This window comes from Pan troglodytes, chromosome 18 (genome assembly GCF_028858775.2).
Source record: "Pan troglodytes isolate AG18354 chromosome 18, NHGRI_mPanTro3-v2.0_pri, whole genome shotgun sequence".
Lineage (NCBI taxonomy): Eukaryota > Metazoa > Chordata > Mammalia > Primates > Hominidae > Pan > Pan troglodytes.
Genome location: NC_072416.2, coordinates 27,163,152 through 27,190,476, shown reverse-complemented (window position 1 = coordinate 27,190,476; position 27,325 = coordinate 27,163,152). Strand labels below are relative to the sequence as shown.

The window sequence follows — 27,325 nt, the reverse complement described above, 5'->3', positions numbered from 1 at the left end:
TGCCATTCCTACTCTCCCTCATTCCCCACATCCTTTCAGTACCTTTTCACTGTCCCCAGGTACACTTCCCAAACCACAGCAATAAAGGAAACTCATCGTAAGTAATGACCGCTTGCTTGTCAACTGGGCAGATTGGGTAGGCCACAAGCACTCACTGGTTTAGCTGCATTCTACTTTATCAAGGAATTTAATACTTATTTATCAGGGTTTCCAGAAAAATACGTGGCCATAAATACGTGGTCACAATTCTGCATCTCTAATACTCAAATCCAAACCATTTTGAAAGTTCAAACTTCGAATTTCTATGTAATTCAAGACTCTCCTAGATTTATTTAACCACATCTCCAATTAATCCTGATTGATTTCTGGCCTCTACCACCCACCCACCTATGAAATGTATCTTCCATGTTTAATTTAGAATTCTGTATATTCAGTTCAGCTTGTACTAAAAACTAAGAATTTTAAAACAGGAAAATGGAGACACACATACAACCTGCATCTGGTGGGTTAAGTATACAGATATGGCACTACTTTCTGTAAATAATGCAAATACTCAACATTTGAAAAGTTTACTGAAAACTTTTATTGTAATCAAAAAGTGACATAACGGGGTTGTAATGAATTCAGCAAATCATTCTGCTGATATTTTAGAACTTATATCAGCTTTTGCCAGGCAATTAAAAAAATTCAAATGTGAAAATTTCACATTACAGTAAACTCCACCCCAACTAATTAATGGTGGTTAAAAATAATAGGCCCTAGCAAAACCTCTCATGTTACATGGTCACAACTCACAATTCTGTACAAAAGTTCGTGTTATAAAGCTCTGATGTAAAAATCAAATAATCAAGCAGCAATATTTTAAGTGCAGCACAGGGTCTTCCATGTCATTATTTACAAGGCTTGAATCTCTTTACATTATAACAAAATTTAATACAGATGACTTAGTAATTAAGTCAATTTAAAAAATCTGTCTTTTTACACAGTGACAGATTTCACTTTTTGGTCATCTTTCTCCTTCTCCTTCTCTTTATCTTTGTTCTTCTTTGACTTCTTTTTCTTGTGTTTGTGTTTTTGGCTTTTTTCCAATTCCACTTCAGTGCCTGCATGTTTCTTATGCTTCTTATGCTTTTTATGTTTCTTGTGTTTTTTCTTTTCCTTCTTTTTCTTCTTCTTCTTGCTGTCCTGACTTTCTGCTGAGCTGGCACTGCTACTGTGGCTTCGGGTCTGGCTTCCAGAAGGACTGTGGCTTCTGCTGGGGCTGACGCTGGGGCTGCTGTGGCTCTGATTCCTGCTTATGCCCACCTGGACAACTGCTGCTGTGTCCAGGCTCTCTTTCGCTTTCTCCACTATTTTATCTTTCAGGTCCTTAGAAATGTTTCCTGAAGATTCCTCTTCTTTTACAGAAACATTACTTTCACTGTCACTTTCATTATAGTCTGGTTCAAAAGCAGCTTCATCAGTTTCTCTAGTTAAGTCAGAGGAAAGTCTAGAGGAATGACTTAACTGGGGTTTAGGCTTGACAGTATTCTTGTCAATTTGCCCAGTAATTTGCTCTTTTTCAACCTGTGTCTCTGGTGGGTTAAGTATATAAAGTAGTTTATTGCCACTTGACTCTTTATTGTTCCTTGCTTCTAATACATGCTTCTCACGATCCTTACAAGGATTTTTATCTACAGATTTTGTCTCTTCATTTGGCCGTTTAGTATCATAAGGGGCTTTGTGATCATGAGGTTTTCTGTCTCTCGAGGGACTAGAATTACTTTTTTTGGAATCTCCTGTTCCTTTTTTAGGCAAATCTCTCTCTTCCCTTGGTTTATTTTTCTGTCCAGATGCAGAATCTTTATTCCGAGGAGGAGAGTCTTTTCGTCTTGTTAATTCATTCTTTTCATCTCTACGTTTGGAACTTGAATACTCTCTGGTGTCATAGTCAGTTTTTTTGTCTCTATTGGGAGTGAAGTCTTTATTTGAGGAAGCACGAGTGGAATCATGTTTATCTGACGTTCTAGCCTCTTTGGAAGATTGAGACAGACTTTTAAAATTTCCTTGTTCATTCAGACGGTCCAAATTACTCTCCTTCTCTGGCTGAGTGCTGTTCTTCCTCTTTTCAGGGTTCTCCTTTTCCAACACTGAATAATCTCGATCTTTGGTTTTCCCTTTTTCACTAGATGCAGAGTTTTTTGAACTTTTAACCTCGTGTTGTATGATTTCATGGCTCACGTCCTTGGTGAATTTCTGAATTTTCTCAGATGGCTCACTTTCTTTCTCAGGATACTTGACTATATTTGATGGCTTTGTACTAACATTTTTTATAACACTAGCAGGTTTTCCTACACTTGATATAGGCTGTGTGGATTTAACATCTTCTTCTTCAGATTCAAAGTCATCTTTATCCCATTTGGATTGAGGAACCTGAATCATAATGATAACATCTTCAGCTGGCGCCGTATTGTCATTATTATATTCTTCCATCGTTTTAATCACAGTTCGCTTTGTATCTGTTTTTTCTTCAGATTTCCGCACAGGACTGCCTCCAGTTGAGCTCGTACTAAAAAGAATAACAAAACATTTTTAATTAATGAAGAATTTACTATTAATTATAAAACACTGATAAATATAAAAATGCTAACTTAAACACAAATGTCCTTTTAACATTTAAAAAAAAAAACAAAAAACTTATTCTGCCCTAAGGAAGACACACAATTTAAGATTATGATTGTATCAACACAAATGTGGCTCACCCCCAAAATCTACTTACAACCTTGTCTTTGGCAATTCCCTTCTTCAAAGACAACAAAAGACTACATAAAACCAGCCTACTTCCCTAGATCAGCATTCATAATTAATATAAAAAGCACAAGCATGGATAAAACTGAAGAAAATCCTTCTCCCAACAAACTTCCACACCCACCCCCTACACTCAGCTACCTGGTATAATCCACCAGAGTTGAGCTGGATCCTTCAGTTCCAGTCACTTTTCGTCTGACCTTTCCTTTGACTTTTTCTTGTTTAACTTTGCTAGATGTTGACTCCAATTTTTCAGAGGGTTCTTTTGTGTTTGATATATTTTCTGTACTTCCAATTTTCTTCCCAGTTTCTCTGTTGAGTTTGATTTTTTTGGCTGGCACACTTAAAGAAATTTTGTCCTTTTCAGGGGTCCTATCCATTTTTTCAGTATCAGGTTCCATTTTGCGCTTTGGTGATGGTTTCACTATTTCAGTCACTTCTAGTTTCGAGATTTTCATTGAAGAAGACTCAAAATCTTTATCTACGCCTTTTTCTTCAGTTTTTCTTTTTCTTTTTTCTCCCTTATTATCAAGTGGTTTGTTTTTCTCATTAGGCTTCTTGGCCTTTTCTTCCTTAGTTGTTAGCTTTTCTGATTTGACATCTTTGGAATAGTCCTTCTTCACTTTTTCCTCTTTGACTGGTTTTGTTTCTTGGTGTTCTTTTGCTGATTTAGAGTGAGCTTTTCTGGGGGTTCCAGTGATTTTTTCATCCTTCTGAGAGGAAGATGATGATTTAGTATTGTCAGTCTTTGGAGTCTCCTCTTTGGCTTTTTTAATTGGAGGTTCAGATCGAGGAGATCTCTCACGTTCTCCATCTACTTTTTCTTGGGGTCCTTTAGCAGGTTTTACAATATTTTCTTTTTTGGACACAGCAGATCCATCATTCTTCCGTTTGGTTTTATCACCCTTTGCTTTTGGTTTATCCCTTTCTCTCTTGTCTTTTTCAGACACTGATTTAAAAGTGATTGATTCTGCATCCATTGGTTCATCTCTAACAGGTGTGGCATCATCTCTACTTGGGAGAACAAACAATGAGTCTGTTTTATTTTCTTCAACACCTGTAGGTTCTCTTGATTTCCTAGAAGTCTCTAATAACTCTGGGTTCAGAAAACCCTCACTTTCCTCCCCTTTTCTTCTTTTTCTGTGTTTCTTATGCTTATTTCCTTTACCATCTCCTGGAGCGTTTTCACTCTCCTTCTCTTTTGACTTTGTATTATCCTTCTGATTGTGACCATCTCTTGCTGAAAGCTTTTCTGGATAGTTGCTACCTATGTTTCGACTTCTATGACTTTGCCCACCAACATAGTCTTCTCTGCGGCCTCTTGTGAAGGGAGAATTCCTGATGTTAAGTGGCACAAATCTCTCTGGAGAAAAGTTCTCTCTATTTGCTGAGGGTCTAGGCTGTGCTCCAGCAGCATAACCTTTATAATATTTTTCATACCACTCTCTATATTTTCTCTCCCATTCTCGGTAGCGTTCTTTTTCAAATGGGTCTCTAAAGTCAACACTTCTCCCATAATATGCTTTCATGTCATATGGTGGTGGAACTTCTCTGTATCTATTAAAATATTCACGTTCTGTTTCCCCTTGAGGTATGTTACGTTTATTAGGAGACTGTCCCCTAAACGCTTGAGGAGATCTTGATCGTGAATGATAGCGTCTGTAAGGGGGTGACCTTGACCTAGATCGATGATATCCATGAGATCTAGACCGTGAACGGTAATTGCGGCTCTTGCCTCTGCCTCTTCTGGGGTATGGAGGTGACCGTGAATAGGAACGAGAATGTGAGCGGCTGAATGATCGAGAATAAGAGCGTGAACGTGTTGAACCAGATCTTGATTTAGAATAAGTATATGAACTTCTTGAATACGAAGAACCACTATAGGGAGATTTAGACCTAAAAACAAAACAAAACAATAGTTGATAGTTGAGAAATACATACAAAATAAAACACAGACTCTCAGATTCTAGCATTCTTTCCTCACGGTTTCATCTATCTTTATATCAAATTTCATCTTAGATGATTAAAGAGGCACAGTGACCTCTACTGGAATGGAATAAAGTACACAAATCAGAGCAATCACTTGTTACAAAACAAAAGTGAAGTCTTAACAATTAGAGTGAAGTGCATTAATGTACCGTGAGTTATATGAGCTAACTAACATTAAACAAAATGTCAATTAATTTTAAATTTCACTTCCTATCTGAATATTGAAGTAGGAGTCTGTTTTTTGTCCTATACTGGCCAACAGCCTACTTTTAAAAGAAACCACATTTCAAGTGTAAGGCTAAAAAATAAAGTCTTTTAAACAAACTTCCAGGGAATTTTTATAATTCACTTTTTCTGTCAATAAAGCAATCTGTATTCTACTACTACTTCATAATTACACAGGTTAATGTTCCAGCAAGAAGCTGTAGCCTTATGGTAAAAGGGTCCTGAGAACTGTTTTTTGGCTATTCCCCTATTTCTTTCCTTCCAAAAACATTTCCCAATTATTTGATACTATGAATAACTTCAAGGGACAAGGGCAATTTAATCCCCACAACTGTTAGTTCTACACAATAGAATTTACACTGAGACATTATTTCAATGAACAGATATTGGGAAATAAGCTACATCTTCACTTCTATACACCTAGACCGAATCAGAAAAATTCCTAAGTGCAATGTTCTTTATATCCATAGCTAATCCCTGGATATTCAAAGTCCCGTTTGTAATTCTGTTGTGAAGGCTTGCAAAACACTAACCTGGAAAATGAGCGCCTACGCTCCTTTTGAATCTTTTTGTATTCCATCAATTCCTTAGCAAAATCATTTGTAAACTCATCTAGCTTGGACTTTTTCTTTTCCCTAGTAAAATAAAGTTAAAGAGTGAAAGTTAACAAAAACCATTTAAGAAAACTAACAAGACAAATGTAATTAGATCATGAATGAAATGAATGAAATTGCCATTAGTTTTCCACTTTAAAACTATAAACTAGGAATCCCTGAGAAGTTGCTTGTATGGCTTTGGTTTAAATTTTAGGTGAATTTCTCATACTAACTGGAAACACTGGAAAACGTTTCCAGACACCTATTTAATGTTATTATCAGAAAATGAAAAAAGTGTATAATAATTTCAAATTAGAATACATACTCTTCTTTTAGTCGTCGCTGCTCTCTATAGAATTCTTCCCTGGACAAAGGTGGTGCTTGTGTTGTTGGGATGGTATTTGAATGAGCTGTCTGCACTCCTGATGATACCCAAGGTGTTGATAAATTGGCAGGAGCTGGAGGAAACCCTGGAGGAGGGACACTATACCCAGCAGGTGGTGGCTGGCCAGGAGGAAACTGAGGAGAAAACTGTGGAGGAGGAACACCCGGAGGGAGAGGAAGTGTATGGGGAGGAGGCGGATACAAAGGAGGTGGTGGAACAGGTACAAAGACTGGAGTTGCTGGTAGTGACGGGCCTTGAGTCCTCTGTGATCTTTCGCTGTGGTGTCGCCCACGGTTTATACTTCTGGAGAAATAAATTCCAAGATATTACTTCTTCAAACTAAAGTCATCTGAGACAAGTAAGCTTATCTTTTCTATCCATAATTATTTTCAAACTTAAAAACAGTGGAATAGAACCAACTATTCAACTAGTGTAGAAACATTAGTACAATTTATTTGTAAAAATAACTCTACAACATAATTTTTAAGGCCATGTCTCGACTGAGATGATGCAAGTTTACAGGACCTTCTCTACACGGAAATATTGTATTTAAAAGTTCTCTTTTATGAAGTTCAGACTGATTATCACTCCACTAATTACTACCTGTTACTTCCTAAACTGTCTTTTGAAGGAACTGACAGGTTAATGCTGCTATGACCTAGCTCTCCCCAAAAGCTTACTTATTCATTTATTTTTTATTTTTTGAGACAGAGTCTCACTCTGTCGTCCAGGCTGGACTACAGTGGTGCAATCTTGGCTCACTGCAACCTCCACCTCCTGGGTTCAAGCGAATTCTCCTGCCTCAGCCTCCCAAGTAGCTGGGACTACAGACGTGTGCCACCATGCCCAGCTAATTTTTTGTATTTTTAGGAGAGACAGGGTTTCACCATGTTGGGCAGGCTGTTCTCAAACTCCTGACCTCAGGTGATCTGCACAAAGTGCTGGGATTACAGGTGAGAGCCACCACACCTGGCCCCAAAGTTTAAATGAAGGAAAACCACCTCCTGTAACCTCTTTTTTGAAGGAGGAAGTGGGTGAAGATCATACAAAGCAGAATAAATTCTAGTTTTAACTTCTATAATTAACAATGAAAATATCAACGCTCTCTCTCAAAAGCTTAAGTAAAAATAACAGTGTTGGCTAGGTTTCTAATTTGTGCCTCACCAAACAGAACTGGTTACTTCTGTTAAACTAGAGGTGCTTTAAATTATAAATAATTGGTACACAACAGCAACAGTAGGGGTTTAGATTTTAAGCATCTTCTCAGAGAGCCATGAATAACTATTACCTTCTTTTAAAATGTGATCCAGTAATGACATAGTAAACTTTCATAAGTTTAGCAATGAAGCACTAGAAGATATCCCGAATTTCCTTCTTTTTGGAGACAGGGTCTCACTCTGTCCCCCAGGCTAAAGTGCAGTGATGTGGTTATAGCTCACTGCAGCCTTGACTTCCTAAGCTCAAGTGATCCTCCTGCCTCAGCCTTCCAGGTAGCTGGGACCACAGGTGCATGCCACCATGTCTGGTTATTTTATTTTTTTGGTAGAGACAGAGTCTTGCTATGTTGCCCAGGCTAATCTTGAACTTCAGGCCTCAAGCAATCCTCCCCCATTAGCCTCCCAAAGCTCTAAAATTACCAGCATGAGCCATTATGCCTGGCCAAAACTCTTGTTATGAAGTTTTGGAGGCTCCTTTATCCTGGTGGTGATTATGACCTAGACTAGCAGTTCTCAACCTTTTTGGCACCAGGGAGCTGTTTTGTGGAAGACAATTTTTCCATGGACGGGGGCAGGGGGGTAAAAACTGTTCCACCTTAGATGATCAGGCATTAGATTCTCCTAAGAAATGTGCAACCCAGATCCTTTGCACACGCAGTTCACAACAGGGTTCATGCTCCTATGAGAATCTTAATGCCACTGCTGATCTGACAAGAGGTGGAGCTCAGGTGGTAATGCTCGCTCACCTGCTATTCACCTCCTGCTGTGTTGCCCAGTTCCTAACAGGCCGAGGATGGATACTGGTCTGTGGCCCAGGGTTGGGGACCCCTGACCTAGACAGTAAGATTCTTACTTCTTAGATTAATATTGCTTGTACCTGCCCACTAGGGCAGGAGCCTCTAACAATCTCCTGTCTCTTTTTTTGGAAAAGAGACGGTGGGAGATGATTGGGACAGTGGAGTCTAGAAGAGAAATAGTTGCAATTCTTGTTCACAGTTGGGAGCTGAGCTTGTTAACTTTAATCTTAAATTAAACTGGTATCTTAGATATTGTCTGACCCTTAGATATTGTCTGACCCCTGACTTTCTTCTACTTCCAAGAGGGTAAATGCAAGCCAATACTCTGCTGTTTGCTGACAGGGAGAAAGTAATCACTGGGAAGGAATATTAAAAATGTCTTAAAAACCATCATTTAAGATACTATATATAATTTATTCTTTTCTAGCCTTCTTTAAGGACAACTACCCAGGACTTAAGAGGGATAAGCACAATACAAACAAATGACCCCCTTCCTTCCTGCCACTGCTGTGCTTTAATTTCTTTGGTGATATATATATATAAAAAGTAAGATGATTATTTTCCAAGATTTTTAGCATGCCTACCTGTAGCAGCTCCTCTCCCCTCTTCTAATTTGTTGTGGTGGAGAAACCAGATAGCCGAGTTTGTTGGAACTGTGTGGGAGAAAAAAAAATAGGCTCAAGTATTTCTCCATGGGTATAATACATGACCTTTCCATGCATAGCTGTTAAGACACCAATTTTAACTACTCTGAAAACTTTTTCCTACTCCCCAATTCTTAAACTTGTTTCAGATACAGAGCTGAGTAAATATTATATTTACTTAAAACTAACTTTCCCCCACCAATTAACTGTATCATAACAATAACTAGACCTCAAAATAGATTACTTTATGTACTATTATATTTTAATTAGCACTCTATAAATTACTCTGTGAACTTATTGTTATATACAAGGAAAAGAGCCCTTTTGTCTGCTGGGCACAATGAAGTCATTTTACATGTTAAGGTAGGTAGTGTCATTCCAAATCCAAACGAGGAAATGGATGTTAGGGAGTAAAACCACAAGACCACTGTCATGCAGCTAGGAAATGAAGGAGATGGGATTCAAACCCAAGTCTACCTGTTTCTAAATCCTATGTTCCTTCTACTGATATAGATATATCCTGCTAGTAACTCATACTTTTAAGAATATATCAGTTTTCAATTGGATTATATAAACAGAAATAATTATATAACTAAAAATACATTAAGTAAGTCTGCTGATTTTTAATGCCATAAAATATCCCACAGAGAAAATCAAAGTTCTTTGTATTCTAGGGTGGCAAAACCATACCCTGTAGAACAACTCGATTTCAGACAAAAAATTTTTGTTTGGTAGACGTTAATCTTATTATGTATTTATGTACTCAAATCAAACTTTGATCATCCAAATTAAGGGTAGAAAAAGTTAAACCTACTAGGAAATGCCACCATATTTAAAATAACTTTTCAAGTAATTCTTATCTATTCATTAAACTGAAGTCCTGTCAAGGTCCCCACTTGTTGGATATGAAAGTAGAAAAAAACTTTAAAAATTTTGTATTTTAGAAAAGATTTGCTCATTAAAAAAAAACCCTCATATAAGCTTGAATTTTGACATTTTACATAAAAAATGTTAATCTGGCACATAAAAGTTTACAATAAAGAGCAGCGACCCGCTGCCTAGTTTGGACCTTCCATTATCTAGTTTGCAGGCAATCATCTGAAGATTATTGTAAACATCTACTCACTGTTCCCAGCCTGGTCGACCACCACCTGGACGAGCAGTATTTATTCTTACAGGACCTAGAAACAAAAAATAAAAGCAGTAGGTAAATACAAAATTGCACATTAAATCAAGCTAAAATTATTTTTTAAAGGGAAAAAAGTCTAAACCAAAGTGATCTTACTCACCAGTTGTGGGGATCAACTGTCCATGCAATAATGACTGTCCAAGCAAAGATGGGGTTCCAAGAACAGGCACCTGGTAACCCTTTAGAAACAACCACAAATAAACAGAGTTAAAAAAAAAAAAAAAAAGAGGTAAGAACAAAGCCAGAAAAACAAAACCCTGCTGTAAAAAAATCCCAAATTAAAGCACCAGTAAAATTTACCTTCTCTTCCATAAGAGCGGTAATTGCAATTGAGGAGGTTCCCTTTGAGTGCTCTGACGCAAGAGCTGCAGCTGGCAATATTTTATTATCAGAATCCCTTTAAAAAACATAAATTATAATACATTAAAAATTATCAGAAATGGACAATTAAGAGTAAAAAAGTTTGCTGCTGTTTACCCATCACCTGCAGTTAAGATGAGTTAAGTCAAAGATGATGAATACTTCTGAGGAAAGTGAGAGAAGGCTGAAACTTTGAAGAGTTCTCTATATGTAAGTGGAAAAGTAAAATGAAGGACCCTCCTTAAGAAGATACTACAGTTATGACAGAAATCAGTTGCAAGAATAGTAAAACTTAAAGAAAATCAAAGTCTGGCCTATGAAGACAAAAATCCCCCTAGGATTAGGAGTTAAGTTTTAGCTCTAGTTCTACCACTAAACTGAAAGGATAATCTTGGGTCAGCCATAGAACTCTCTGGGCCTATTTCCACTATCAACCAAATAAATTCCACCAGATCAGTGGAATTTCTTAAATGTAAATGTAAAGGTCTCATCCTAAAGATTTTGCTTCAGTGTGTCTGAAATGGGCCTCTTACACCTTTTTTTTTTTTTTTTTTAAAGAATTTATGAGACATTAAACTACATGGACAAAAGTCTCATTTCTGAAGTGGTAGGCTGTGAGTTTTCACTATTCTCCTACATAATAATTATGCTCCAAAACAATCACTATTCCTGACTTCTCTACTTACCTGTGTTTTTACCCCCTCTTCTCTACCTATCTAAACTGTTCTTAGTTCTACTCAAAACTACTCCTATCCAAAACTATCATTATGATCACAAGTGAATTCTCCCACCTCTGTTAAGTTCAGAGCTGTTATGGTATATGGAACATTCAACGTTTAATAGGGGCTGGTTGGCAACCTGTGTAGTATTTGACCTCAGGATGCTTAATCCTCATTTGCCAAATCAATCACGTTTGTTTTCCTCTTCCCCCAATAAGACTAAGTCACTTCTTACAAGTCATCCCACATTACTGAGCACACTGGTCCACTAAGAAAGCTGTTTAAAGTGATAACCAACAACAAAACACTACATCATTGACCTCATTTGGTTTCTAACAGTGAAAAATACACAGGCTTACCGAAAAGGTCCATCTGATTTTTCTGAATGAACTGATATGGATACTGTTGCAGTTATATCAGGTACAGGAGCTGGAGCAGAAGATGGATTTCCAGACACAGGAGGGGCCAAGGAAGACTGATTAGAAGTTAATGAAGATATAGACGGAGCTGGGTGAGTTGATGAAGATGTCACTGGAATCATAAGAGGATCTTGTTGTCTTGATATTGGAGATCTCATCAGAGGTTGTAGGTTCCTCTGAATCAGTGGTCTCGGAGGTGGTATTGGGGGTGGTGGAGGAGGTAACTGTTTTCGTAGTCTTTTTGTATAGCCAGTTTCATTTTTGAAGTTATTTACAGCCTACAGATACCAAGCATAATAATGCAGAAAAATGTCATGCAGTATTCACTGAAGTACAGTTAAATCAGTTAAAAAGAATTTTTTCATAAAATGGATACAGATAGTTACCTGTCGTAAAAATTTATTGGCAATTAAAGCATCAGGAGAAACATCATTTTGATGACATGTTGGACACGTATGCTCATCTGATTCCAGGAGTGCTGTTCTTATACCTATGTATAAGATTTCAAATATTAATAAAAGCATAGTAGGAACTCAGTGTTTACGAAATGAATTAAAAGGATGGTCCACATTTGTTCAGTTACATTACCGTTTTCCAAGCATGTCGTGCTAATCATTTCTCAGATTAAGAAACTTAAGTAAAATCTCTCATCTTACAGTACTCCTCTGCTCTTTTCTATATGACCTATGCTACGCTAAAAAGAAGTCACAGCTGGGTGCGCTGGCATGTGCCTGTAATCCCCACTCCTGGGGAGGCTGAGACAGGAGAATCACTTGAGCCTTGAAGTTCAAGGCTAGCCTGGGGCAAAATAGCAAGGATCCCCCACCCCATCTTTTTTTTTTTTTTTTAAACAAATGTCTGAATTGAGAGCAAAAGCACTCTTTCTCAAAGACTATTCTTTGTTTGGCTAGTAACTGGAATATTGTAGAAAACAAAAGAGAAATATAAGATAGTCTAGAAAGACAAAAATTTTACATGGCTAACTTGGGGTTTTTATTCAGGCAAGGAAATGAGAGACCTACAGCACAGTACGTGGGAGCAACACTAAATTACAGATACGAAGATTAAGCTTCAATGTAGTAAAACTCCAGTAATACCAAGTGGTATGTTAAATCTAAGATATAATCTGAAACAAGTCTTTAGCAACCTCTTCTTGACCTTGGTCTTCACTGAAGAGGTCAAAAAATTAAGATTTACAGGTATCCAAAGGGGATGGGTTCCAGGACCCTCTGAAGATAACGTCTGTAGATGCTCAAGTCTCTCAACTGCCCCAAAGGCATAGTATTTGCATATAATACTATGTACATCCTCCAGTATACTTTAAATAATCTCTAGATTGCTTGTAATACCTGCTGCAATATAAATGCTATGTAAATAGTTGTTATACTTATTTTAAAATCTGTATTAGTCTTTACTATTATTTTTTACTGTTTTCTTGCCCCCAAATATTTATGATCTGTGGTTTTGAATCTGCAGATGCAGAACCATGTGTATGAGGACTGTATATTTCAAAACTACCTTTAAAAATGAAAAAGGCCAGAGCAGGTTTGAGCAAATTTTCAGGTAACACTGATTTCTTCTGTGTAAGAAGGCACAAACTTAGGATAAGTGGCAGGAAACAACTAAGTGCTAATATAAGTGATTTAAAAAGTCACAACTGCATGGTAAATGCTGGGTAATAAATATGTCTACAGACGCCGGGCGCGATGGCTCACGCCTGTAATCCCAGCACTTGGGGAGGCCGAGGTGGGCGGATCACGAGGTCAGGAGATCGAGACCATCCTGGCTAACACAGTGAAACCCTGTCTCTACTAAAAATACAAAAAATTAGCCGAGTGTGGTGGTGGGCGCCTGCAGTCCCAGCTACTTGGGAGGCTGAGGCAGAATTGTGTGAAGCCAGAAGGCAGAGGATGCAGTGAGCCGAGATTACACCACTGCACTCCAGCCTGGGAGACAGCGAGACTCTGTCTCAAAAAAAAAAAAACAACAAAAAAACTCTCTACAGGAATCAGGTGTTAATACACTTAGAAATATTAGGATAAGCTATTCACAATCCAGGAAAAAGATTTAGATACCACTTAAAAATATTTCCACAATTATCTAAGGCCCAAAAAAGTTTTAAAATTCTGGATACCACTTAAAACATACAGGAAACAAAAAGTCTATATTAAGAAAAACACCTCAGTATAGTCACCCTGATGAAGGTACAGAAGTCAATTCCAGAATTTAAAAGGACAAACAGGTTATTGTTTAAAAAAGATACAGCAAGAAAAACAGACTTCTCACTACTTAATGCTCATTGATCAACACTTGTCATCAACATTATTTATTTTATTATTAAAATATATGAGGTTGGGAAAAGCCGTTCCAAGCAAATACAAATATTCTAAAATATACATCTTCCAAGATTCAGCACTTCTTACATTCATCACAGTAACTGTTTCCACAGCAGGGAATCACAACAGCATCAGTCATAATATCCTTGCAGATGAGACACAACAATTCATCTGGGATAGGATCATCTTCTTCTGAGGAAGAAGATGGCTCTTCTGGTAAGAAGGGAGGTTTCTCTTTCTTCCCAATTGCATATGCTTCTCTGTAAAAGAAAGTTTTCATGTTTTACCATTGTTAAGAAGGCAGAGTACTCATGCTACATGTTCTACTGTAACATAATGGGAACACATAATTCAGCGCAATGCCAAATTAGTTTAGACAAGCACCATATCTTCTAAAATAAGGGAGTAATTATGTACCACCTAACCCTAAACAAAGACACAAAAGTCTAAACAAGCATAACAAAAGGAAGCAAAGAAATGCTATAAAAACAATAAAAGGATCTTAGAACCCGTAACTCTTAAGAACTGAGGGCCAGAAATAAAGCGAAATGTTCTGTGCCATAAAGTTCTATTTAAGTGACAAAGACAAGACTTGAATTTAGACAACACCATAATCACAATTTTTCCTACTCTATCAAGTTTCTTGAAAAAAATTAAAATTAAAATTAAAATTAAAAATCCCAAAAAATCTCCCCTTCTCCATATCCCAAAAGTCTCTCAAATCTGTGAAGGTATTGGAGTAAATGCCACAAGATGGGAAATTAAAATTAGTACTGACATTATACAATTAAGGAAAGATAGCTCAAGGGAAATATTATGTCATTACCACACAAATAATTAATAAAATGAGATACCAAAACCCATGATCTACTTATTAGTATTTTAAGAGGTTAATTTATAGTCAATTAAGAAGCATTAGTGACTTAAATGATCAAAATCTGTGTTACAAAACTGTAAAGTAACACCTCGTTAGACATTCTAGGTCCAGTTTTTTAAAGAAATGCATTTTGCAGAAATGTTGGGCATTAAATATAGTATTAAAAAATAAAAATAGCTATTCTCAGACTTGTCACCACTGCTTCTACACCCCCATCTTCTCTGTAATCAGGCAAATTTGCAAAACACAGGAATCCCTAGAGAAACCCTTTCTATTTCATTCAGGAACAGAGTGTGTTTATCTCAATGCTGAAAATGAAAGAATCTCAGCTGTACAGAGTAGGGTACCTTAGGTGTGTTATTTGTGTTGCAGTTGCTCCATAGACATCACCACGATTCCAGAAATAAGTATCAATTTGCTTATGCCCCATTGTTCCCAATTTGTGAAAGAGGAGTCTCCCACTGCCCAAAAGAGAGAAAAAAGAAAAAAAAAAAAAAAGAAAAAAAGAGGAGAACAGAGGATAGAAAAAGAAACAGAAGAAGAGTCTGAGTTGCTTATCAGTGGTGTTAGTGAAGAGGGTGAAAGTTTCATTTAAAATATTTAGATTCCCATCTTTCCCCAGTATTTGCTGTGTGTCTGGCACAATTGGGCATTTGTATTTCAGCATTCAAAAGCAATGAAGTTAATTATTAGTTAGGGTTTACAGGTGATATTAATTTTTCCAACACAAATTTTTATTTAAAAATTTTACATAATATAGATGAAGCGGTCTGCTCTTAATTGTGTCTGTAAAAATAATCAATTTCAAGCTAAAGTTATTTGGAAACATCTATGAAATGTCTCTGAATTAGAAACAGCATAACAACAGACTGTTCAATGATGAACCACAAAAACACAGGATGGTGACTGATAAAAAATAGATGGGGGTGAAGTTGAGGAAGTGAGCAGGGTTGGGAGTTTAGGAAAACATTCTTATCTGTGAACGAAAACACTATTTGCTGAAGTACATATTCAAAAACACAAGATCTTTTCAAAATCATTCTATGGCATAGCTATTTTCATCATCATCCCCACCTGCTCACTACACTACACTTCAACAATATTTATAGCATGAAGCTGAGGAAAACTGTTCTTATATATGTATGTATTTTTTCACTGAGAACATGAACACCTATTCTGTAAATTGATGCCCTGAGGATCCCCTAACTTCACAATCTCCTGGACAACCTGTTAAAAATGTAGAATCAGGGTCTTACCACATAACTTCTAAATCAAAATTGGAGGCAGAGCAACCAGGATCTTTTTTTTTTTTTTTTTTTTTTGCCCAAGGTCCCTCTACCTGGCCAGTCTTTTAACATACTTTTATAGGAAATTCTTATGCTCAACAAAGTTAGAGAACGGCAGTCCAAAGAACACTTAATATTATGCTGTATAGTATGTGAGATCACAACTGTTGAAGGTAATCAAAAAAGTAATTGACTACGTTAATAAAAGCAGATAAAATGGGAGGTTATCTAGTTGAACCCTGCCACTGAATTTTCATGTCTGTCCATTTCATTAAAAACTGGTTCATAATATAAAATCTGAATACACATTAAAAATGGGCATTAAGGGCCGGACGTGGTGGCTCATGCCTGTAATCCCAGCACTTTGAGAGGCCGAGGCGGGCGGAGCACAAGGTCAGGCTAACACGGTGAAACTCTGTCTCTACTAAAAAAACACAAAAAATTAGCCAGGCGTGGTGGCGGGCGCCTGTAGTCCCAACTACTCAGGAGGCTGAGGCAGGAAAATGGTGTGAACCCGGGAGGTGGAGCTTGCAGTTAGCCGAGATTGTGCCACTGCACTTCAGCCTGAGGGACAGAGCGAGACTCGGTCTCAAAAAAAAAAAAAAAAAAAGGCATTAAGGTGTTTTATAGAGCTATAGTTGATCTGAACTAGTGGTTTATAAAATAAACCTTACTTGAGAATCTTAAGACTCACATGGCATATCCAAACTTATTCAAGCTACTTCAGTATTTCATTTATGCCTGACACTTAAATTTGCCTCAACATCATGCAGAGCTTTTATTCTTAAGCCTCCTTTTTCTCAAAATGATTACAATCTGTTTTGTTCACTTAAAAATGCAAGTAGCATATATAATAAGATTATGTGGGAGTATGTATGTGAATGAGGAAGAAAGCAGGGAATGACAGAAAAAGAAAAAATTAGAAGACTACAAGGGAAGTGGCACTCACTGATAACAAAAAATCCCCAAATCCATTTTAAATTTGCTTTAAATGGAGCAGACTGCAGCCTCACAGAAATGCAAGATGTAGAGACTAATGGCTTTGGTATACAAAGTTCTCAAGGAATCCAAGTAGCAAAGTTACAAGCCCAAGATTAAAACACTATACCCTGGGACTGACTGGAGTCTCCACAGGTCATACCTAATTTGCATACTTACGCATCTATAGTTGGTATTGCATATTTTCCAGTGTTGGTAAGCATTGCACCTTTCATATTAGGATCTTTCACTTCCATCATGAAACTTCTGGGAATTCCAGTGCTCTTTTTAATCCTAGGACCAGATTCAAAGTTTTTATCCTATTCAGAGGAAAAAGGAAGAGGAGGAGGAAGAGAAAAAGCAGTTACCTTTATTTAATAAATTAGCTAATGTTATACAGTGCTTACTATATTACTTGTAGTGCTTTACATATGTGATCTCATTTAATCCTTGTAACTGCTATGTGAAGTACGTACTATTTTATCTCCATTTGAGAGAAGAAAAAACAGGCTTATAGAGATCAAGTAACTTGCCCAAACTCAGCCAAGTGCCAGAACCAAGATTTGAAGCCTGGCAAATTTGGCTCCAGAGACCATGCTCATTTGCCATTGTCTACAGAAGGCAGTATTAACCAAGAAAAATAAGATAGCTAAGGAACAATTCCAAAGGAAAAAAAGTAAGATATACCATAGTTTCTGCTTTGAACTTACCCCATTTGTTGGGCAATTCTTAATATAATGTCCAGGTTTACCACAACGGAAACACGTGTAAGATGGAGGTGGTGGACCTAGAGGTTTCTTCATGTAACTAAAAGGGGGAAAAAAAATTACATGTATACGAGGATTTTGAAAAAATAGTGCTTTTGATTGGGGGGGAAAACCCACCCCAAAAGTTCCTATTAGTATAAAATATTTATGAACTTACTTGATTGGGTCGTATTCATGGCCAGATTGCGACATCATTGCTTTAATTTTATCTTCTTCAGAAGCATTGGCTTCAGCCAGATTGGCAGTCTGTTTAACAGGTAATTATTTGACACACACATTAGAAACACATTTAAGACCACACAGCCAAAGACAACACCACTCATCCTGTAAAGAGCAGTATCTAACTAACCTTGCATAAAAACAGCTATTTACATGTATAACCTGGAAGAGGCACTTGGGAATTCCTTAGGTAATTACATGATGTTTGGGTGTCTGCAAGGCTGAAGAAAGTCATTCTGGGGGCACTCAAACCTTAGACCCTGTTTGTACCTTACATGAAGACTTGCATACTACTTTTCTACAAGTTAAAGACTGATATTAAGTTAGAATAGAAACACTTGACGTTTTAAAAATAATTCAAGTGTCAGAGCATTAAGACTGTAATTTATACTTACAATGTGGAGGTAGGGATGGGGGTAGAATGACTGAACGTATTATGCAGCAGATATTAGAAGTAGAAGGCTCTTTAGGTAGTGATGTTAGTTTCAACTCAAGTGCAAAAGATGTGCATTGAGCATTATAATTTTAAATTAAACTCTTCAGATAAGTTTTATGAATTTCATCTTTGAGGTATGATATACAAGGTCTAGATATAAGCAGGGTCTAAGGGAGTGATTTCTAGTTAAGTTGAATCTTCAGGCATTTAGCACTCATATCAGCCATTCATTGGGGTTTGTCTTTACATTCATCCACAAAACAAGCAACCAGTTTTAACATTTTATTGTAATTTTATATACAAAGAATGCTTAACATTAACAGAGCTTAGAACAACAGCAACATTTACAGAAAACTGGATTACAGATGTTTAACAACTAATTTGTTTGAACCCAAACACTGTTTTACAAATACCTGTAGTTTAAAAAAACAAAACAAAAAAAACCAATCCCCCAAACCTCCCCAACTCCTCCCCACAAAGAAACAATGGTAGGAATAGACCAAAAACTCAAATATGGTCCTTACAGTACATAAGAATAAAAACAGTAAACTATAAACTTCTAAGTGTTAACTCTATACTAAACCACTTTGCATTAGAAAATTATAAAATAGGATGGCTTTAGTCCACTTTATGTTTTAGAATAATCAATTTTAATGCTTGGTTTTCCCAGAACAGTAGCTTAAAAAGCAATTTGTTACTAGGACATTTTGTCGGGATACAGTCTAGGGGAAAGGACATAACAAAGCCAAGAACAAGATAGGGACAGCACTAATGGAAAACCCATCTTTTCATTAATCTTGGTTGCTAAATTTGGTTTCACATTTCTGATAGCAGGGAAAAAGGATTTTTGGAAAACTGGACAGCTTCCTTCTTGGCCCTCAAAGTCTGCCTATTTTTTTTTTAAAGGCACAATTTGCAAGCTAAATGTATTGCTTTAAAAAGTAATCCATCACTAGTGCTTTCCCAAACAGAAGATACACATTGTTGAGCAGAAAATGCAAGCAATCTTATCGCAAAACATGGCATATACAGTGATTCAGGAGGTAACAATTTGCCCCTCTGCCAAACATACACATTGGTATATTCCTGCAAACAGCTTTACACACTTACACAATTCATGTAGTCTGTGTTCAAACAAATTAGGTTGTTCAAAACTTTTCCTAATGCAGACAGACTACAAGTCTATAGCATAAAGAAACAACTGCATCACATTTAAAATATTGACCTTCATGGGACCAAGTCAAATATTCAAGAAATAACCATGCAATCGTCCGTGTAAAGGAAATCTTCTGTTTTGGCTGCTTAAAAAAGGTCCACATAATTTATAGCCAAAACCAGGAAATTCCTCCAGAACCTTGTTAGTTTCCAATGTATAATTAAACAAAATGTATGAGGGAAAAAAAAATAATTAAGTGTAGCTTCAAGTGTTTCTTCTGTCTTGAAGATGAACAATACTCCAATACGCTGAGGCTGACAAAGTATTCCCCTATCTTCTCAAAACAGCAACTACTCTTTACAGGATAGTAATAATATGTACAATGCTTTTGCAAAATATATCCTCCCCCAACCCCTCTTAAAAAACCGTTCCACATAAAAAAATATGATGTTAGAAAAAAACTTATATTTTCAAGAATATATATATACCTTTGTAAGCTGGGCCAGAGAAATAGACGCGGAAGAGTCATCAATCTGTTCACAAAAAATTAAACACACATTCAAGTTCCAAACTGAAAACATCTTAAAGTGATCATTTAGCCCCTATTGACACTTAATGTTGAAATATTGGGCATTTTCTTAGTTTTCTAAAGAATGTTAAGCTTGAAAATGTAGCTCAGCCTACTTCATTCTTCTCTAGATATTTCACACAGTTATAAAAAGCTATCAGTTGGAGGGGAGGAAGAGGGGACTCAATTAAAATGAAAAAATGTATCACACAGAAAATCTGTTCGGAGTGTCGACTGAATACTAGGAGTCCCATGTCTCCCTATGGTCTCTAAATGTGACAATACTCAAGACAATGTACACTGGAAGAGAGAATAAGAAATCTAATTTTCCTGCAAGGCCATTATACAACATTGTAAAAACAAACAGCCCTTTAAGGGCTCAGATAATTGCTTTAATAAATAACAGCTCCCATATAATTGCTACTTCTTTAATTTTTGAAAACATACTCTTCAGTCTGAGTAAGTTTGTTTATTCTCTCATACAAAGAGTAATAGCTTCTTGTCAAAGAAACCACAGCTTTCTCAGGGCAAAGATGTTAAGTCAAAAAAAGGGAAAACAATGGCACCCTGAGGAGAAGGCCAACAGAGCTGTCACTTATTATGATGGACTCTAATATTTGAAGAAAGTTAATTTAATCACACAGAGCAAGTGTACATAAAGGATATAAGAGGGCTTTAAAAAAGGTATTTTAATGAGTCTTAAGCATTCTGCCCCACTCACTAACTGCCAATTCTCTAACACTGAAGAGGGGGAGATAACTGGGCATATTTGAAGAGGCATCTTTGTGTAAAAGATGTATGGAGTCAGGAGAGAGCCACCTTCATAAACTGTTCTGTGCAAAGAGGAATAAAACATTTCTCTTTCAAAGTAAAATAAAAATAAAAATGTATTTTAAATTGAACACTAATTTTTTTCATTTGATCCTCTGAAATGATTTGAATATCAGTTTTTAAAAAAATCTTCAGCAAACAATCTTGAAGATATGATTTCCCTACAGCTTCCTATGTAGTAAGTGGGTTGCTTAGTTAACATGTCGTAAGGTCAGAACTCTTCATTTAAAATGGAGAATGTAACAAGATGTCTGGATCAAAGAAAAAAGTCTTCATCAGGTATTCTCTTCCAGAGAACCAAAAGTTTTAAAATAAAAGCAACATGACTTAAGAGCCCCAAAGACAAATGTAACCAGTCTCAATATGAAGTTCTTAGCCAATGCCCACACAGTAGGGATTCAATAAATGTAAATAAAAAATAATGTTGGCTAAATATAAGACACATCTCACAAATATCTTAGGGTTTTAAAAGTTAATTTGATGGATATTACTGGGATGTTTATTCAGACAAAAGGTTCTTTGCTCCACATTAAGGAACTGACTATAAAAGAGTTCATGATGCACTAACCCTATAACTTAATGCATAACTACATAATTTGCCAATGGGTTATCATTTTTGTCCAGCTTTGAAGTATTTTTTTCCTTTAAGAACTAATCTCAAGTGGTAAGTAGAAAAAAACCTCTAAATAATACATATCTCTTTTTATCTAAAATAAGTTCTGACCTACTCAATCTATTTTAAAGATTTTATACCAACCAGAAGTTACTTGATTTTAAGTAACAAGGACTAGACAAATTGCTGTCAACCATCATCTATACTACATTTCTAACCAATAAAACAAATAGTCTTTAAAAATAGCCCATTACTATCTAGAATAGAATATAAATACTGATGATTTCCTTGGAAAGAAAACAATTATATTAACTTTCTTACCACTGGAACTAAAAAACTTAAGAATAAAAAAAAAATCTTCCCACTCCTAACACTTAAGATATAGTATCCTTTTTGTTTTTATGCTGGGCTTTTGTGTGCTTTTAAGCTTTCTGCCAACTTATTAGTATTATGTATTTATTGACTTTGAAGTGGTTTTAGATATGCAACTGCACCTAAATCACCTTTTTACCACCAAGTAATCACTATTGCCCCTAAATATCTTATAGTCCACAAAGAAGTCAAATTTACCTCAAATTTAGAAAAGCAAACAAATGTTTCCTACATATAGCAAGGTGTTCAGAAATGAGCAAAAAATGTTGACAAAGAATGGTTTAAAAATGATTAGGAATTTGTATTACTAAACATCAATAAAAATAGTGACTCTTGGTAAGATACTAATGGTAAAAAAAAGTCTGCCACTTAAAGTCCTCACAAAACTGACTGATGCAGACCGTAGACATTAAAATTAACCCACCTCCCTGTACCTAATTAGGGGTCTTGTTTTGGGGAGCAAGGATCTAAAATCTTTTATGCCAATTATATTAGCTTTTTGAAGTTAAAGAATCCTATAAAATGCCACTCTGATATTTAGTTAGCAAGAAGAACATCCAGCTTTGGGATATCAACATGGATGGATGACTAAAAACAAGACTGGGGAATATGGAAACAGCCATCCATTCTTGATTAGAGTTCGCTTCCATTACCAAAACTATACATTTACTTTACTAATCAGGATAAGAAAAATTTGGCTTAGCGCCTCTATTTACTTTGCTTTTGTGAATGTGTACAATCCACGTGACTCTAAATCTCCTAAGATGGGCACTAATTATGCTTGATGAATATATTCTCATCTTAAATGCCAGCAAATGTACCCCAAGCAAATAAATGATGGGGACAACAAGGTATCTAATATCTCTATTTCAGATAATTCTACCTAAAAATTAAAGCCACTTTTAAAGTATTAAAAAAAAAAAGAAAAGAAAAGAGAAACCTAAATAAGCTTAAATAAACTGCTTCTTATAAATGTAATACAGACATGCCGGAACACACAAGGCTAAAAGAATGTTAACTTTATTTATGAACATGTGATTTGTGTTTATACACATGCTAATAAACAAAAAGGAAATAACTGTTTTCAAGAAATAAAACTTCATCTGAATTAATTTAAATACTATATAAACTGTACTTTATACAAAATGTGTTACATTAACTACTACAGTCACCAGGATAGTCAATCTAATTTATGCTAGCATTTGGATACATAAAAATCAGTTTTAAACCAATCACCAGCAAAACATAAGCTTGGACAGTTTTTACAGCATTATGCTTAAAAAAAAAAACAAAAAAACAAAAAAACAAAAAAAAACACCCCATATCCAAAAAGAGGAAAAAAAACCCCAAACACTAAGACTTTTGATCTTAGAATCACTGTATTTAGTTCCACAAGAACTAAAGGCCATATACTCTAAAGAACAAGTCCAATGTTCAGATATTCTATATTATCATGTTTAAGATCCAATGATCCAAGGTTAGTGAAATGCCTCATATACAAAGAGCAATAGTATTTAAAAAGTATATAATGTGAAATAGCAAGCAATACCCTTGAATTCTAAATGAAGATTTTAGACATCTTGCATTGTGTACAATATCAAGCCTGGGCATTAAAATGTTTAGAGAACCATTACATTTACAGAACCCAATTATGATAGACCTGTGTTATGAAACAGATGCTTCACCCCACAACTTAGGAATGCTGCTACTTTTTACTTAAGAGCTCAAAGTTAAAATGGTATCACAAATTAAGTTAATCTGTGATTACAAAAATTAAGCTTAACTTTCTTCAAACCAGTTATCCTGGTTAAGGGGAGTTACCTCTGATAAGGTACAGCTTTCAATGGCCTAAAATTAACGCAGCATTTTAGTATCTTATAAGAGGGAAATATTTTAATTTGGACATCTGCACTAACTAGATAGAAGTGGAAGATCTCATTAAACTTTGAAAACAATATAATCAGTTTATATAAACTCAAAATCACTAAGACATTTATATATTCATAGGGGGCCCCAGGTTCAGGTTTCACTTTATAGTACAGATGTAAACAAAAGAAGGAGCTCAAAATGCCAAATAAAGCAAGACTAAATAATAAAGCTGCATCAATGGTCTCTGGAAAGCTCTTTTCTATGATGTGTTTGAACTTGGAGAAAGCATCAAACTTTAATATAAGCTTTGCATGTTGCTAATGCGTTTTTGGAAGCCATAAATCAGGCAGGAAAAAAAAAACTAACAAAAACTAAGTGATACAACGTGAAAATGGCAAAATATACACTCCAAACATTTTTTATTGCAAGAAACAAAAAGCACACAACAGCCTGTACATACATACAAAATACTAACTATAGACAGACAAATGTAGAACATGTCATCATGTTCCTTAGTGTAAAACCTAAACGATCTAAAAAGGATCATACATTAACTGTACAACACAGTGTCATACAGGGATAATGCTATCATATTTAATATGAAACAGTGTTACGGGCACAAATTACCCATTTCTACAAAATAAGTGTGCAAGTGATGCCACATATTATCCATATTCAACTGAGCTGTCATCAAAATACATTTTATTTACAATATGTACTATGATCAGTTGGATATTAAGTTCTAAAATGATTTACTTCACTGCTACATTATAAAGGTAAAAGCAATGTGTAGAAAAAGTGTGAGATTGTGTTTTTACATACTGCTTTTGTAGTTGCCATCGCTGGTTCAGTTCGACTTCTAAAACACAAAATAAAAACAAAAATTAACATTAGCTATTTATGAATTTTTGTGCTAATAAATTTTAACACATTATCTTCAATAATACATTTTTAGGAACCTAATTTTCCTTTGGTATAAATATTTAACAGCCAATTTCTGAATGAATAAATTACTCTGATTAATCTTTACCACCTTTGAGCAGTTTTAAGATAGATTTGTGGTTTGGAAAAAAATTCCATACTAGGGAATTCAAAAATAGGTGTACCTTGCCACTTAAAACAAATGTTTTCTGAAAGGTAGTATAGGGATTTTATGTTTAGAAACGTAGTTTATTCTTAATAAACTGAAAATTTTAAATTATATAATTTCCCAGTTTCTGAATGCGTAAATTTTCACACATCAGGAAGACCGCTGTTGTTAACATTTGTAATTTGAATCCCTGAGAAATTGCTGTGCTCCCAAAACTAATTTTCAAATCTGGAGGGCCAGGCTGATAGCTATTTTCATTTTTCAAATGTCTCAAAACAACAATCAAGGATTGAACAAGAGGCCAAGGTGAGAGGATCACTTGAGCCCAGGAGTTTGAGACTAACCTGGGCTGTAACATAGTGACCCCATCTCTTAAAAAAAGAAGGAAAAAAAAAAAACAAACTGAACAAAAATTCTCACTCCCAGAAAAACACAATATAATCAGAGTATTTTAGTTAAAAGAACTGACTTAAATGGCTGTGTAGAACTGGACAATTTGATGTTTAAAAGACATAAACCCCAAAAGAAATTATTTTAATCCACATAGGAAAGGGGAAGAAGTTGAGTTGCTAGATTATAGCCTTTTAATGCTTAAAGTTTAAGGTATCTTGACTATGGAGAAATGTTAGCATCTAACAGGAGTTTCTAGGTGTGTGTATAATTTGGAATTTGAGATAAAAAAAACTGAGCTTTGATTTTCTAGTATTTGCTCAAAAAAAAACTGAGATGCATTTTATGAGGCAAATTTATTACAAACAGAATCCTATATATTGTACATTAACATATAATTCTGTGTAAGAGGCAACTTATTTTGCCATGTACTTCAAATAATTCTTAAGAGTTTCTATCAAAAAATCTACAGAAAATACGTTTGCCATTTTTTAAAAAGCACTTGGTTAATTAAAGTAAAATTTCACACTGGATTGTAGGAATTAATTCTCCCCATAAATTTATAATTCTTAGGCTGGGTGCGGTGGCTCAGGCCTGTAATCTCAGTACTTTGGGAGGCCAAGTTGGGTGGATCACCTGAGGTCAGGAGTTTGAAACCAGCCGGGCCAACATGGTGAAACCCAGTCTCTACTAAAAATCCAAAAATTGGCCAGGCTTGGTGGTGGGCACCCATAATCCTGGCTACTTGGGAGGCTAAGGCAGGAGAATCGCTTGAGCCCAGAGGCTACAGTGAGCCAAGATTGTGCCACTGCACTCCAGGCTGGGCAACAGAGTGAGACTCCATCTCAGGAAAAAACAAAACAAAACAAAACAATATATATATACACACATATATATATATAATTCTTAGAATCATTTAAAGTTAAGAACACACACCATTAAAAGTTCACTTGGCAATTACAACAAGGAAAGTATTCAGCTTTTTAAAGTAGCTACTATATGGAAGATACTGCACAAAAGGACCTCTAAGTGTTAAGATATGGAATATAACTTTACAACAAACTAATGAGAAAAATCTTAGAATACTTGCCCATATGAGGTAAAGCTCCAAGAAATGACTTTATTTTTACCTTAATTTCAAGAACACTTTCCATTCCCTAGCACTGGCAAATTCTAGAATTTTTCATTGACTCAAAATAATTTGTTCCAATTTCAAACAATACTACCTAATTCTAAGTGAAAATCACTACTCTTTAAATAACCTATGTTGCTGCCCTTTTCACATATTATAGTTCTGCTATCACTACTGAAATTGCAAGAAAGCAGAGAAAGTTAAGGATATAAGGTTTTAATCCTGCCCCAGGTTAGTGAATACCAGCTCCGGACTAGTTGTGAGACTGCTCTCTTCCTACTCCAATAATGTGCATTTAGCATGTGCCAGACACTATTTAATTCTTACAACCCTCTAGAGTTAAGTACTCACGTCCCTATTTTATTTTTGAGGAATCTGAGGCACAGAGACTTACCCAAGGTCCAAAGTCACACAACTGGTATGAAGCAGTAAATGGAGTCAAATCTAAGCCTGATTTCAGTGCCCATGATTATAAATCCTATATACTTTATGCCTCTCAGCCAAAGCCCCTTATTGATAAAGAGTAAATGTTAGCATTACTGAATACTCTTGATGCTGTCAAAATATTTAGGACCGATGTCTACAACACCAAATTTTTGTGGTGAAGAAAACTGAAGGAACCCCCACAAAAAAAAGTAGTCAAAGAAAGGCACAGAAATAATGTGAATATCACTTTCTTGTATCTGTAAATACTGGCCATATGGAGAAAAATTTTTCCTAATAATGGCCCTCTCACAACAGGCTAAGTCAATTTAACTGGGGGAGGAAATCAAAAACAAACGAACAAAGAAACCTACTATCCTCACAGTCTTGAGAAGATGTATTCATTAAGGTTAAAGTAATGAGTTCAGTTCTAAAATACAGTTTTTTCTCACAAAATTAAAAAAACTAAAAAAAAGTCTATTTTGAGAAATACATGAGATTTGATACTTACATAACATATGTCTTGCTTGTAGATTTAACACCTCCGATAGGAATTCTTCTAACAATTACAGACGAATTCTTAGGAATCAGAGCATTATCATCAGTATATTCTGTAAATAAAGACAGAATCGAATTTCCATTTGGGGATTTGGGT

General features: G+C 35.7%; 1 protein-coding gene across 5 annotated transcripts in view; it reads right to left on the bottom strand.

Annotated features, from left to right (window-relative positions):
• Positions 1-559: 559 nt before the first annotated feature.
• The window catches only part of RBBP6 (RB binding protein 6, ubiquitin ligase), a 35,360-nt gene continuing 8,594 nt past the window's right edge, over positions 560-27,325 (bottom strand). For 2 of the 5 annotated variants that reach the window (XM_063797720.1, XM_063797719.1), the window contains exons 3-19: positions 27,182-27,281; positions 24,458-24,494; positions 19,871-19,915; positions 17,729-17,817; positions 17,515-17,611; positions 16,985-17,124; positions 13,751-13,923; positions 11,714-11,817; positions 11,268-11,605; positions 10,130-10,226; positions 9,930-10,008; positions 9,767-9,821; positions 8,581-8,649; positions 5,923-6,285; positions 5,535-5,636; positions 2,929-4,683; positions 560-2,548 (exon numbers count right to left, since the gene is read on the bottom strand). In XM_063797720.1, coding sequence (XP_063653790.1) covers positions 979-2,548; positions 2,929-4,683; positions 5,535-5,636; positions 5,923-6,285; positions 8,581-8,649; positions 9,767-9,821; positions 9,930-10,008; positions 10,130-10,226; positions 11,268-11,605; positions 11,714-11,817; positions 13,751-13,923; positions 16,985-17,124; positions 17,515-17,611; positions 17,729-17,817; positions 19,871-19,915; positions 24,458-24,494; positions 27,182-27,281 — 5,213 coding nt within the window. In that variant the 3' untranslated portion in view covers positions 560-978. Of the gene's footprint in view, positions 2,549-2,928; positions 4,684-5,534; positions 5,637-5,922; positions 6,286-8,580; positions 8,650-9,766; positions 9,822-9,929; positions 10,009-10,129; positions 10,227-11,267; positions 11,606-11,713; positions 11,818-13,750; positions 13,924-14,887; positions 15,002-16,984; positions 17,125-17,514; positions 17,612-17,728; positions 17,818-19,870; positions 19,916-24,457; positions 24,495-27,181; positions 27,282-27,325 lie in introns of all 5 variants that reach the window. The other 3 variants (XM_016929640.4, XM_016929641.4, XM_016929643.3) reach the window with 3 other exon arrangements.